General features: G+C 41.2%; 1 protein-coding gene and 1 non-coding gene across 3 annotated transcripts in view; both read left to right on the top strand.

The window, feature by feature from the left end:
- Positions 1-3,649: 3,649 nt before the first annotated feature.
- TRNAL-UAA lies at positions 3,650-3,732 on the top strand. Its single transcript has one exon. It is a non-coding gene; the product is annotated as a tRNA-Leu (tRNA).
- Positions 3,733-4,901: 1,169 nt separating this feature from the next.
- The window catches only part of CAV1 (caveolin 1), a 34,714-nt gene continuing 26,053 nt past the window's right edge, over positions 4,902-13,562 (top strand). Inside the window, exons 1-2 of one of the 2 annotated variants that reach the window (XM_008705783.2) lie at positions 4,902-5,021; positions 6,442-6,606. In XM_008705783.2, the coding sequence (XP_008704005.1) occupies positions 4,992-5,021; positions 6,442-6,606 (195 nt within the window). In that variant the 5' untranslated portion in view covers positions 4,902-4,991. Of the gene's footprint in view, positions 5,022-5,536; positions 5,732-6,441; positions 6,607-13,562 lie in introns of those variants that run through there. The other variant, XM_008705784.2, reaches the window with a different exon arrangement.

Raw genomic sequence — 13,562 nt, 5'->3', positions numbered from 1 at the left:
AAAGTCTTGGCAGGATTTGGTTGAAGGGGAAAAAAAACTGAATGATGAACATTTCTGAAATGTTAACTTAAACGTTCTTTGCTAGATGCCCCTGGAGCCCTCCCCCACCCCACCCACTCCCATGCCTAGGGAAAGATCATTACAGCAGAAAAGCAGAGATAAGGCTTTGCTTGATTCCAAAAGCCTTGTTGAATGCCCTGGGGGAATTCAGGGCAAAAAAAAAAAAAAAAAAAAAGCGTTGAGAGATGTGCAGGCATGGCTTCCTGCACAAGGGAGAGGAAATTGGGAAAATTAGCAAAATCATTGCTATGTGTGTCTTTAGCCAAGACACAGATAAATTAAGAGAATCTAACAGCTGAGATACTTGTGCCTCCTGTTTCTGAGGAGGGCCTGTGGAGATAGCAACCTCCTAGAGTTTCTCTGTACCGTGGCAGGGCATTTCTTCTCTTCTCTACAGCACCCTCACCATGGGTGGCTCCGTGCTGCCAAATCAGGCCTGCCCACCCAAATTCATTAGCTGTAACTAGAGCCCCAAGAAAAAAACAGAAGTAGCAAAAAAGGTCTCTAGCCCTAGGGGGTGTATTGAATGAACATGAAGGACAGAGTAGCAGTGCCCTGAATGGACCAATGATTGAGGACAGACAGGCTGATGATGTAGTACCTATCAGCAGATCCGAGATGCACAGCTAAGGAATAGACTCCTCCACAGACCCACCGTGAGATTCCTTGGCAATTCATAAGCCCCTGGAATTCAGTTGCAATCCCAACAAAATGGCAGAAACTAGAAATGGTCTAAGCTGAAGTTTCTGTTACCTGAAGGAATGGGGGTTTGTGAAAGAAATTAAACTCAGTTACCAAAAGAGAGAAAGTGACACCTCACAAGGGACTTCAGTAGTATACACGTTTTCCACTTTAAAAAATCTGAAGCAAATAAGGCAAAATGATATTATTTGATCAAGCTTGATGGTGGGAGTTCATTATACTATTCACTGTATCTTGGAGGGTTAAACTATTTTACAACAAAAATACTTTAAAGTAAATATATTTATTTCAATTATGAATCTGTAGGCTGAAATTTGTCCCTAATCCTAGCATCTGTTATGGTTTAGGCAGTATCCTCTGTGCTTTAAATGCATCACCTCATTAAATGTTCACAGCACCGCTATTGGGTAGATGTCAATTATGTTTTCCATTTTACAAGTAAGCAGAGTGACATTAATTTAAAGAAACAGTTTGAAAAGAATATTTTCTCATCCACTGTAATCAGAAAAATTTTTGAATGTAGAAATAGTTGTTTATTTTTTTAAGAAAATAAATAGAAAAAAAATTTTTAAATACTCAAAATGGAAAGGCCCACAACAAGGAAGAGTCCAGTGCGGGCCTTCAAGCCAGAAGAGGGATGGAAAGGGATCAGATGAGGAGGCAGATCTTCATCTAGAAAGCTGTTCCTTTCCATATATAAAATGGAAGGTATGGAAGAAGGTAAAGCAGGTATGGGAAGGCCTAAATGGAATTCAGTGGAAGGTGTGTGAGATGGTGATGTTGAAAAACAGGATAAATATTCAGTTGAACACATAGCTTGTAAAAATATTGATATTTATACATGTAAATAGTCACCCTCTGGAATGTTCCCCCTTTACCTTCTGACCTTCTCCTAAAGGCCCCTAACATCCCAATGAGCCAGCAACTGGCCAGCAGGACTCCAAGGCCCAGCTCCAGAGCTGTGACCCAAATTGGGAATGACTGCTGGGTAGCTCTGCCACACTGGTTATTATTCTTTTTATATCACACCTAGTGATAACCACTATTACAATCCAAACTATAATAATCTCTTTTCTGAACTCACTGACAAAGTCATATTTGGGCAATCTTAGGCTTCTGAGTTTTGATAAATGTTGGAACGCTGCCTGCTCCTTAAAACCACTGATATCGTTGTAAGCAGTCAAACCTTAGACTCCTAACCCTAGAGTGGAAATCAGATGAAGCCAGTTTAGCATAAGAGGATCCAGGGTGGTGGGGACCAGAGAGATTGGGGGTTGGGGGGGGGGTGAGAAAATAGGAGAACACAAAAGGCAACTAACTTCACAATTTTACCATGAGTAGATCCTCACCAGATTACTTAAGAATCCTATATCCCAGAAATTGTTAATAGGTGCTCTACTTATTTATCAACTTTAAAATGTTTCTTTACCCCACAAAACTTATTAAGAACAAATCATTTTTTGTGTATTTAGACTTCAACTTCCACATCTCTAAGGCGACCGATTTGGAGGAATGGTGTCCCTTTTAGTTCTATATTTTTAGTGACATATAATGCCTGAGCTGACCTTTAAGGCTGCTTCTTTTAAAAAAAAAAAAAATAGAAGGCAAATAAGTTGCCATTTACTCATTTTTTAGTAAATGATTTGGAGAAATTTATTAACTTGCCTCCAACCCTATAGTTATCTGTGGGGGTATCAAAGAAAAAATATTTTGTTTTTTACATCATCTGTTCATTTCAAATCTTACACCTATGCTAACAATGTTCTTCATTTTTATTTCTCGTGAAGTTGGAGCCAATTCTTCAATTCAGCTATTAAAACCAGAATACAATCTGTTTCTTTTTGGTTCTAGTTTCTTGTTGAGGCAGGTTAATGAAGAGTTTGTGGTTTTTCCTCTCATTAGGAATTCATTTTGGCATTGACAACGCTTCACTGATCATTGTGATTCCGTGTGCTGGGGTTGATTTGGCTTTGCCATGGACTTCCCTCGGTTGAGTGCTAGTTAAGCATTCACTCACAGGCCTCCCCAGAAAGTCCATTCCTTGCTGGAATGCAGGACACACACTCTCCCCGTTCCTGTTGACTTTTTTCACAGTCAAGATTACTCATCACAGCTGAAGACTGAATAACAATAGATGGGAAATGGTTTCCACATATTTCCATAGACCATAACCACAACTACTTTGCAACCAATTTATGAAGGAAGAGTTAGATAAACATCAATCATTAGAGGTAGACTGGGCACCATACAACACATGGTCAGGACAACACTCTTTCCTAGCATATCGTGTATGTTAACACACAATTTGTTCAAAAAATTTAGAAATGGGTTTTGGCAGAAATAAAAATTTAAAACCCAATTTTTAGAAGATCTTTAGTATTCTAATAATGACTAGCCGGCATAATTATTGCCAACATATGTGACATTTTCCCTGCCATAAAATTGAAACTGATCTTTTTAAAAAACTGTATTGTTTTTTTACTATAAACAACAGCCTGTCCTTTATAGCTCTCTTTTATATTTTCATATCTTCTCTCTAACTAGATAATCAGCTCCATGGGTTCCATCCTCTATTCCACCTTCTCCTCCTCCTTTTGTGCCCCAAACCCCATGTCAGACTGCCAGTATTTTTTAATGTAACCTATGCCCCTTCATGTATATTCTCAGTTTTTTTTTTATTTCAAGTCATAATTTTACTTTTGATTGCATACAGAACCTTAGGTAAAATGTCCTTTCTGGACAGTGAATTTCTTGGCTTATTATAGCCCAAATGTAAAATTACTGCTTATTGTTTAATTCAACTTGTGTTGCTTTATAATAAAAAAAAGCATCCCCAAATTTAGGAATAGATAAAATATTTTAATTGTTAATAATTTTTTAGAAGGGTACCAGAATGGCCGAGTGGTTAAGGCGCTGGACTTAAGATCCAATGGATTTATATCCTCGTGGGTTCGAACCCTACTTCTGGTAAAGGTTTCCCTGCTTTTCCAAAAAAAGAATCGTTCTGTCTGGATCTCCCCCAAGGACTTAAAGATCGTGAACAGTTAGGGCCCTCCGCATGTTTTGGGGAGCCTGGGTGGCACAGCGGTTAAGCGTCTGCCTTCGGCTCAGGGCGTGATCCCGGCGTTGTGGGATCGAGCCCCACATCAGGCTCCTCTGCTATGAGCCTACTTCTTCCTCCCCCACTCCCCCTGCTTGTGTTCCCTCTCTCGCTGGCTGTCTCTATCTCTGTCAAATAAATAAATAAAATCTTTTTAAAAAATAATTTTTTAAACTTCTAATCAATTAGTAGAAAAACCAGGTCTCCTCAACTCACAGGCAAGTACATTAGGAAAAAAAAAAAACTCCTCTATGATAAACTCGAAGCTCCAATTAAATATTTCTACAATTGTAAATATTTTACATATTTTGTAAATATGGCACGACGTTTTGGCATGAATTTCCTTTTTTTCCAAAAAGATCAGTAAAGTTTAACATTTTCATTTATTTCAAAGCATTGTGGAGAATTTTAGAACTAGTTGGGAAATGTTAAATTCTTCATGGCTGCTTCTCCCAGTTTCCATCCCCACCAACTAGATGTAAAGGAGTGTCACCAAAAGCACGGTGGACACATACGAACCCACACAAATTCCTTCCTGTGTTTAAATGTGAAATGCACCTAAAGGTTCTGGGCATTTTTCATCCCTTCCTCTGTGGAACTGGGAGATAGTTGTGTCTTGGGCAGCGATGGAACGTGGGCGATGAGAAGAAACGGCTTAGAACAGAGCTGAATTCTTTCTGAAGCTCGGGTGCCCATACTGGGCATCTCTGCTTGCGCGCCGGTTTCCTTCACTCCCCACCCCTTTGAGCATGATGCACTGCGAAAACATTCGCTCTCAGCAAGACGCCTCTGAGTGGTTCATAACTGGGAAAATCTTGCCCCAGGTTTAAAATATTTGCCCAAGCAACCCAGCGCCGGTGAAACGCTTTCCCGTTGCTCTTTGCTCCCTGCGGGCGCTCCCCGCCCTCTCCTGCCAGAACCTTGGGGATGTGCCTAGACCCGGCGCAGCGCAAGTCCTGGCCAACCGCTGCAGAACAAACCCTTGGCGGGCGGCCAGGAGGCTCCCTCCCAGCCACCGCCCCCCGCCAGCGCCTTTTTCTCCCCCATACAATACAAGATCTTCCTTCCTCAGTTCCCTTAAATAACAGCCCAGGGAAATCTCAGAGCCTTCATCCAGCCACGGGCCAGCATGTCTGGGGGCAAATACGTAGACTCCGAGGTAGGCTTGGGTGCGTGCGCGCGGGCCCTGGGGAGCGCAAGGAGTGCCTCCTTCTGCTATCTCCCACTCCAAATATTCCGACTGCTTTCCCTGCCCCAGCCCTCTCTCGACTCGGAACACTCCTCTCGCGCTGGCACCTCTGTGGAATGGGCCTGGGCGGGGAGGTGAAGAGGAGGCAGGAATGTTTTCTATTTTCCTATGTAGAAAGGGGTCTGGGCGCCCCTAAACTAGAGGGAGGCAGAAAAGGGGGGCCGGGGTCCTGAAATTAGGACTGAGGACGCATTTCTAGGTGGGTCCGGGGTGCTGCTTGATGCTTCATTTTGGGACTCCCACGGTCCAGCCCCGGCCCGCTGGGAGGCGGCGGGCTGGAACGCAGGGTGGGAAGTCACTCACCCGCAATCCTGGGGACAGTCCCCGCGACTCCCCGCCAGGCGCCTGGACGGGTTGGCCGGGGCGGAGAGCGTTATGTTTGCACTTTCCAAAGCTCCTGGGCCACCTCAAAAACTCTTCCTGCATCTTGGCGCCTGGCGGGGGTGTTTGGAGAGGGATGGACCTCTCCTCCCCCCAACTACCACCACCCCTTCCAACCACCCTCCTGAGCTCGGGCTCCGCCCGGGTGGGGAAACCTCGTTTTTCCAAACGCGGCCGCCGCTCAGCCACCGGCCGGCAGCCTAGGAGTGACCTGAGGGTGGGTCGAGGGTGCTGTGCAGGTGAGATATCCTTATTCTAAGGAGTTTAGGGGGGTTGACACATGGTTTGGTCCAGAGATGGGGGCTTTCGGCACTGTGACCACCACGGGGGTTGGGAGAGCAATGGAGGGACAAAGAGGGCTGTGGGAGGGAGGGGGACGCGAACAGGTGCGAGGGAGATGCCAACAGAACACAACAACCATGGGGACACTCCATGGGTCAGGGGTTCCAACTGGATCTGCTTATTGAGATTATTGAGAGAGCTTATTGAGAGAAGGAACGGGGGTCAGGAGAACGGGAAAATGAAGCAGGTGAAACTTTCGGAGCGAGGGTAGCGTAGCAGAGAGAGTCGTTGGACAGAAGTTGGAAATCAGGTCCCCTCCCCTGCTGGGGTCTCCGCGGGGTACGGTGGGCTGGGCGTGCACCGGGCGGGGGCCTGGGCGGACCGCGCCGCGGGGTTTGCCCTGACCCCTGGCGGCGGGCGGGGGAGACCGGAGCTCCAAGCCTGGTACGGAGGGGTGTGGTGTCCTCTCCTCGATCCTCTTAAAAAGCTTGCGGCGCCAAGGAGTTTACTGTGCGCGGAGCCACCGCTGCTGAAGCGGTTAGTTCGATTTTGAGCCTCGAGGTTTGCCCCGCCGCCAGGCTGACTTCTGATCGCTTGTTTTTCTTTTTGAAATTTTCTTCCCATCTCTCCGGCCACCCTCCCCTTCCTGGCCGTCTGCCCTGCGCAGGGACATCTCTACACTGTTCCCATCCGGGAACAGGGCAACATCTACAAGCCCAACAACAAGGCCATGGCAGAAGAGATGAACGAGAAGCAAGTGTACGACGCGCACACCAAGGAAATCGACCTGGTTAACCGCGACCCCAAGCATCTCAACGACGATGTGGTCAAGGTAAGGTGAGGCGGCCAGCCTGTAAAGGACGCCCCCCCACCATGCCCCCTGCCCCAGGCATGCTGTCAGGGTTGGGACAGCTCTCCTCTGGCAAGCAGTCTGTGCATCCTTCTGTATCTTTGCCACACAAAGATTTTCTGGGCTTGATAATGTGGGAGCTCCCGCAGTCATCAAAAATGTCACATATCCCCTCCCCACCTCCTGCTGGTTAGTTCAGATGGAATTTAGCTATCTTGAGTTTCAAATACTTGCACTTCTCTCCTGGCAAATGAACCTCCGGATCTCTGCAACAGATTGACCCACACTGCTTGGGAGAGTGAGATGGTTGTCTTGCAGGTCACCCACTTGTCTATGCCCAGGCTTAAAGTCTAGTGAAGGGTGGTCCCCTGCTGCACATAGAATTAAAGCAGTAAGGTCATTGTGTAAGGTCTTGTACCAAGATAAGAACAGGAATACAGAGTGGGCAGGTTCTCCCAGCTCAAATCAAGATAACCTGAAGCTATTTTCTTAAAAATAATAAGGTAGGTAAAATGATTCAGACTAAGAACAAAGAATACATATAATATATATTATAAATGTATATACTATATCATATATAAATATATACACATATATGTATATATGTGTATATATATATATGGAGAGAAAGCGTATTTTAACTAGAAAAAAGTGGTACTCGTGCAAAACCAAGCTAATTTACACAACCAAAAATAATGTGCGCCTCTTGATTTCTCCCATAGACACCTCTAGTTAGGTATATAAAGTTGCTTCTTTAGTGACTGCCTGGGTCAGGCTTCCCTGAGTTAATGGGACGCTTAGGTTGGAGATCCTTTTTATACTTTCAGAATGTGTTTAGTGATTTAAAAAAAAATAAGTCAATTGAATGAGTTACTGGCCAAACTTAGATTTGAGTCAGTGATCAGTTTTTGATTAACATTATATTATTCAACTTTGACCCTTTTAGCAAATCAAGGCAGAAAAATTTATTGTCTGAACCCATCTGGATTGGGAAATCATGGGCCTGAGCCATTCTTGGCAGAGGGTTTTCTTTGAGGGGTAGGGAGGGCCAAGGAAAATCCTGGCCTGGAAGATTACAGTGTAAAGACCTAGCTCTGTACAACTCCAGAACAGCCAATGGGGCAGATGAGCAATTTCCACCTACCCAGTGTCCTATCTGTGGATGGGAGGAGCTACAGTTCAGAGACTGTTCACATTTATGAATAATATATTTCAAAAAGGGAAACAATTTAACCTGTAACTGGAAGGAAAATGTAACTGTCAGAATTGACTCTCTTGGCTTACTGGTGGAGGAAAAAGGAAAATTGGAGCATTAGTGGGTTTTTCTACTAGCCAGATTATGGAATATTTAAAAGCAGCAGCAATAACAAAAGTAGCTCATAAACTAGAAATTAGAGTTGCTAGAAACTCCTTACTAAAATCATTGCCTTAAAGGGGGGGTGGACATTTTTGCTTTTTCCCCTTCTCATGTAGCTTTAGACAAGAAGAAAAGATGCCAGGAAAAGAGGCAGATTTCAGAAAGGGCTGGCTTCATTGGAGCCTCCCTGTTGTTCCACCACAGTGCGAGTGGGGTTCCTGGAGCAAGTAAACCTCCCAGGATGAGTCAGAGAGGCCAGCAGTGTGGATGTGGGTCTCCACACATAGCATGACTAAGCTGAGAAAGAAAGGCTCCACTGGGAAAAGAGACTTCAACGCAGATGGAAAAAAGGCATAACAGGCTTAGGGGAAATAGCAGTTAACAGAATAGCATTTCAAAGAGCAAGTGTAGGGATCATCATATTAAAAAAAAATTAAAAGGAAGAGTTAGAGCAAGCTCCTGCTGGCCTAGAGAAAGCAAACACCTCCATTTGCTCCTGAGTAAAATAAGACAGTCAGACAGAAAAACCCACCTTGAGAAGAATTTGGTAGGCCCACTTACTCAGATGCCCAGTTGAGAGAGGACTTAGGAGAATGCCCTACAGAGACACACCCAGGCTACAACTGCAAATTCTGCCCCAAGAGTGCCATCTTCCAGTAGCCCAGGAAGGGTGGCCTAGACCCTATGGAGACTCCTATTTTAGAAGAGCTTTTCTTTGGGTCCAAGAACAAACATAATGACAGAAACAGGGATGATCCTCTCCATGTTTACATTACATGGCAGTAAATAATAAATTTCCCTATATTTTACTTTTGACAACACAGACTTCTTAAAATAACAAAAACCTCCAAAGATTTACTGTTAATGCATGGTAGCCTAGAACTTCATGTGATAATAAAGGAAGAGTGGTCAAGGTACCAAATCAGGTATGGAAAATTCTGTTTAAAGGCAAGCAGCTCTGTAAAAGCTGCCTCTGCCAATTCTGTATCACGACCCACCTGTGGCTCTTTCAATTTAAATTTCAAGTAATTAACACTAAATGTAATTTAAAATTCAATTCCTCAGTCGACACTAGCCACATTCTGAGTTCTCAACACATGAAGTTACTGGCTCCCGAAGTGGACAGCACAGGTATAGAACATTTCCATCATCACGGAAATTGCTTTTGGACAGCGCCAGACTAGTTCCCTACATTTTAAAAAGGCTCTTATACCAAGTTTAGAAAAATAACTTTAGTTGGAGAAGAAATGAAACCCTGATGTACAGTGTGAGGAACAGCATGGTGTATCTGCACAGTATTCTTTCAGTCTCATAAAACAGCTACTTAGGGAGGGAAAGAAAAGTCAGCAAATTAGTCCATACAATTAGGTCCAATAAAATCGGTTTCTTATCTTAATAAAGGTTTGCTGTACTATATTACATCTGTATAGACATTTATCCCAAAATAGTAGGCTATGAATTCTTTTTAAAATATATCCTCTGATTAAAGTGATCACAACTTCAGACCCTTCATTCTCCCTCTGAGATTTCTATGTCTTCTTTTTATGTTCACATTTTCATTTGTATGTTTACTATGTACTTATTTGGAATTTCTATATAAATAAAACAGCTTCAAATTTATGGTTCTGATATATTAGCCACCAATCAATTAATTTACTAAACTCATCATATGCTAGATTACACACTGTGCCACATACTACAAAGGATAATTTCTAAAATAAGTCCTAGCAATCACAAGGATTAGAGTTAGAGAGACAAGTTGCATATAGATAAAAAGTTTTAAAAAATACACCACACCATATCACAATAGTAAGCCACTGCCAAATGGTAAATAATGGGTCATTTTTTGCTTTGACTACCAGAAAATATATAGCTAGATTTTAAGTTTCGTTAATACAGGTTACTCCTCCCTCCCACTTTTGGTTTTGTATTTTCACTTTCTTTTTTAACTGACATGCTGTTTTATGTGGTCTCTACTGTAAACCTTCTCATTATCATTTTGGAAATAGATCAAATATATATTATAATAAATCAAAAGTAAGCAGCACTGAATACTGAATAATAAGGGTTTTAGGGGCGCCTGGGTGGCGCAGTCATTAAGCGTCTGCCTTCGGCTCAGGGCGTGATCCCAGCGTTCTGGGATGGAGCCCCAAATCAGGCTTCTCCACTAGGAGCCTGCTTCTTCCTTTCCCACTCTCCCTGCTTGTGTTCCCTCTCTCACTGGCTGTCTCTCTCTGTCAAATAAATAAATAAAATCTTTAAAAAAAAAGTTTTTAAAAAAATTAATGGTATTAATTATGTTGATCTTGGTAATCAAACAATGTAGATGTATATCAGATCATCACATTGTACACTTTGAATACATACAATTATATTTGTCAATTATTCTTCAATAAGGTTTTTTAAAAAGTGAATGATATTGATATTTAAGTGTTAGGGACACCCTACTGGACAGGATAAAAGGGTAAGGGAAGGAAGATGGATTACAAATAGTTTAATAGAGAAGGGCATGAGGAGTGCAATCTGAGTTGGATCATGAAAGACAAACAGAATGCAAATAGCTGAGAAAAACACAGGAGCGCATTCTAAATAAGCCAGATAAGGAGATGGGAATGTCTCATACAAGGCGTGATGGAAGGTTTAGTAGCCCATTTTGATTGGAATTAGAGAGTTCATGTGGCAGAGTGGTAGGTCATAAAAATGAACAGACTGATCATGGCCAGATGGCAGAGTACTTTATCCAGCACTCATGATAAGTTTGGACTTGATCATGTCAACAAGACTTCATGTTTGAGTATGACATGATGAGGATGGGCTTTCTCGAAGATGACTGGTTAAGTTATAGGATGTAATGAAAGGTAGTCTGGTTGAGCAGAGAACAGTTAAGATTTAATTGCATCATGGTCTAGACATGAAATGAGAAGGACAGTATGCAGAGGCACTGAGGATAAAATCAGGTAAGCATAAAATGACAGAATCTGAGAATTGGAAGAGAATGTAATGGTTACCGGCCTAACTTCCAATTCCTTAAGAGAAATTTAAGGGCTATAGAAGTTTAAAATTTTATCCATGTTTTCAAATGGTTACTGTCCAAACAGATATTTTGAAATAAGGGAAGAAGAGGCAAGATTATGTGATTATGATAGACTATTGCTGTGAGGGGAGAAATGAATTGAGATGATTCTGAGATTAGTGCTGAGAAAAATCAGAACATCTGAGAGAAGACTTTTGTTGGAAAATAAAAATACACATTTGTAACTTTCTATCTTAAAACTTGAATGTAATAATTCTTAAATATGCTCAGACACAAATTTTCTTTAGCAGTCAAAAAAAGTCATAACATGGTAACCAGATTTGTTTCAATTTCCAAAATAATGTCCCCGTGCCTCCCTAACCCTTTCAACTGGAAAGCATTCTAGAGTGATTGTTGATTAATCTCAATATAATGGTAATTTCAAATTCTATATTTATTTTATATACATATAATCAAAGCATAAAATTTAAAAGATCAGATTGTCTCAAAGCACTCAGCACCCTGTTAATACTCTCTTCTGTTGGAATTGGTATTGGTTTTGTTTATTTGTTTAGGAGATAGCTCCACACGATGGTGACTGATATTCTGCCACATATGAGATTGTGCATGGAATTCAGAATCTCCAGCTTGTAAAGGAGCATTATGGTCATTTTTGGTGGGAAATTATTCTCACCTAACTGAGCAATACTAAATGGGGGATCTTATTTATTCTTAAGCATTTGAAAACAATTTCAAATTCAGCCAACAATGATATACATTTTAAATGATTATTAAAAATAGTCTCTTTTTCTTCTCCATCTCCCGTTGTCAAAAAATAATTTGGTTTTAGTTGAATAAAATTTCATAATATTTATTAAAATTTAAGATGAGATACACCAAATATCTTTGAATTATGAAAAAGCTCATGATGTGGCTTATTCTTCCAATTAATAGCAGTGCTGGCTACATTTTAAAAGGGCTTAAAGTAAGAACAGCTGCAAGAGTAAGCAGCATCTGGAAAGTCCAGTAATTTGAAAAACCACCTGCTTATGTCTCCTGCCCACTCAAGTCCATAAAATAACAGACATTTTCATATTTTGAATGAAACTGCTTTTTAGTTTGCCCTACTTTTCAACATAAGTTCTCTATGATGAAATGCCCACAGAGAATTAGCCCCTATAAGAATGGGGCTGTGTGCACTGACCTGTGGGGTTCTGGGCCTTTTCATGATCCTCCTGGCTTGGTTTGTGTGGGGAAAGGGCAAGGCTGCTGTTTTCGTACAAAGATGGTTTATGCCAAGAAACACATATCCTTTCTTCTTCCACACTCTGGACCTTGTATATTATCTCCTTTACAGTACCCTAAGGCCATGGAGAAAAAGATTTGCATACTATACTTCTTTTAAAAGAAGTTGCTAAAAAAAGAAACCCTCAGCAGCTAGACCAATGCCTGACATATACCCTGATAGAGTGGAAAGAGTATTGTGCCAAGATAAGAAAAAATATTTTTGCAACTTTTGTAATTTTCTTCTCTAAAACTTGAATGTAATCATTCTTAAATATACACAGACACAAAACTCTTCTTCTTTAACAGTCATGGAAAGGCATACACATAGTAATCAGATCAGTTTTGGTTTCAACGTAATGGCCTATTGCTTTCATGATCTCTTTCAACTAGAAAGCATCTAGTCCCGTTAGTGTGGGACTGGACACCAAGGAAGGATAAAGAAAGTCAAGACTAACAGATTTCTTTCCCTCAGTAATCCCTGAGAATTAGGCTTATAAATAGGGATCGAACTTGTTTGGCTAATAAAAGCTAATAAACACTAGCCCTAAAAAAAATTTTGGGCAAGCAAGTTATTTTGTTTCTATGCTTCAATTTCTCTAACTATAAAGAAAGGAATGAGAGTCATTCTCATATAATAGCATTCCCTCCAAAAGCCATCCACATTTCAATAAATAATTATTATGCACTATGCCAGTGGCTACCATATAGAACTATATATACACTACTCACACCGAGTTTACAGCTATCTCCTTGCCTCTGTTTATATAGTTTCCTTTGCAAACTTTTGCTGGAATTCCTTTACCAAATTCTACTGTCTGTTAAAACTTTATAACCTTCAGGGCTTAGTTCAAAAAAATGACTCATCTATACTCTTCCTGTAAATTGTTCCTGAGCCAGTAAACAAGGCATAAGCAAAATAAGGAACATATGTATTTTTGAACAATTTGTCTCTCTTCTGGTCCCACACAAAATGTAATTAAATTACGGAAAATATTTCTGTTCTTCTTTCATGTTCTCTCTTCTTGTATTGGCTCTCAACTTCTAATATTCATATTGAAAATGTGAAATTTGCAGCTCTTTAAAAACCCTATTGCCTCTTTACAAACCCAAGAGGGCTTTCAAATGTGGCTAGGCATCAGAATCACCAGAGGTATTTTTGAAAAGACAGGTGGCTTGAGCTTACTACAGATCTATTAAATTAGAATATCTAGGGCTGGAGCCTAAGGATCTGTATTTTTCTAAGTTCCCTATATAATTATATTGTGAAGTCAGGTTTAGAAA

Source organism: Ursus maritimus, unplaced genomic scaffold, assembly GCF_017311325.1.
Source record: "Ursus maritimus isolate PB19 unplaced genomic scaffold, ASM1731132v1 scaffold_3, whole genome shotgun sequence".
NCBI lineage: Eukaryota > Metazoa > Chordata > Mammalia > Carnivora > Ursidae > Ursus > Ursus maritimus.
This window is presented reverse-complemented; position numbering and strand designations above follow the sequence as displayed.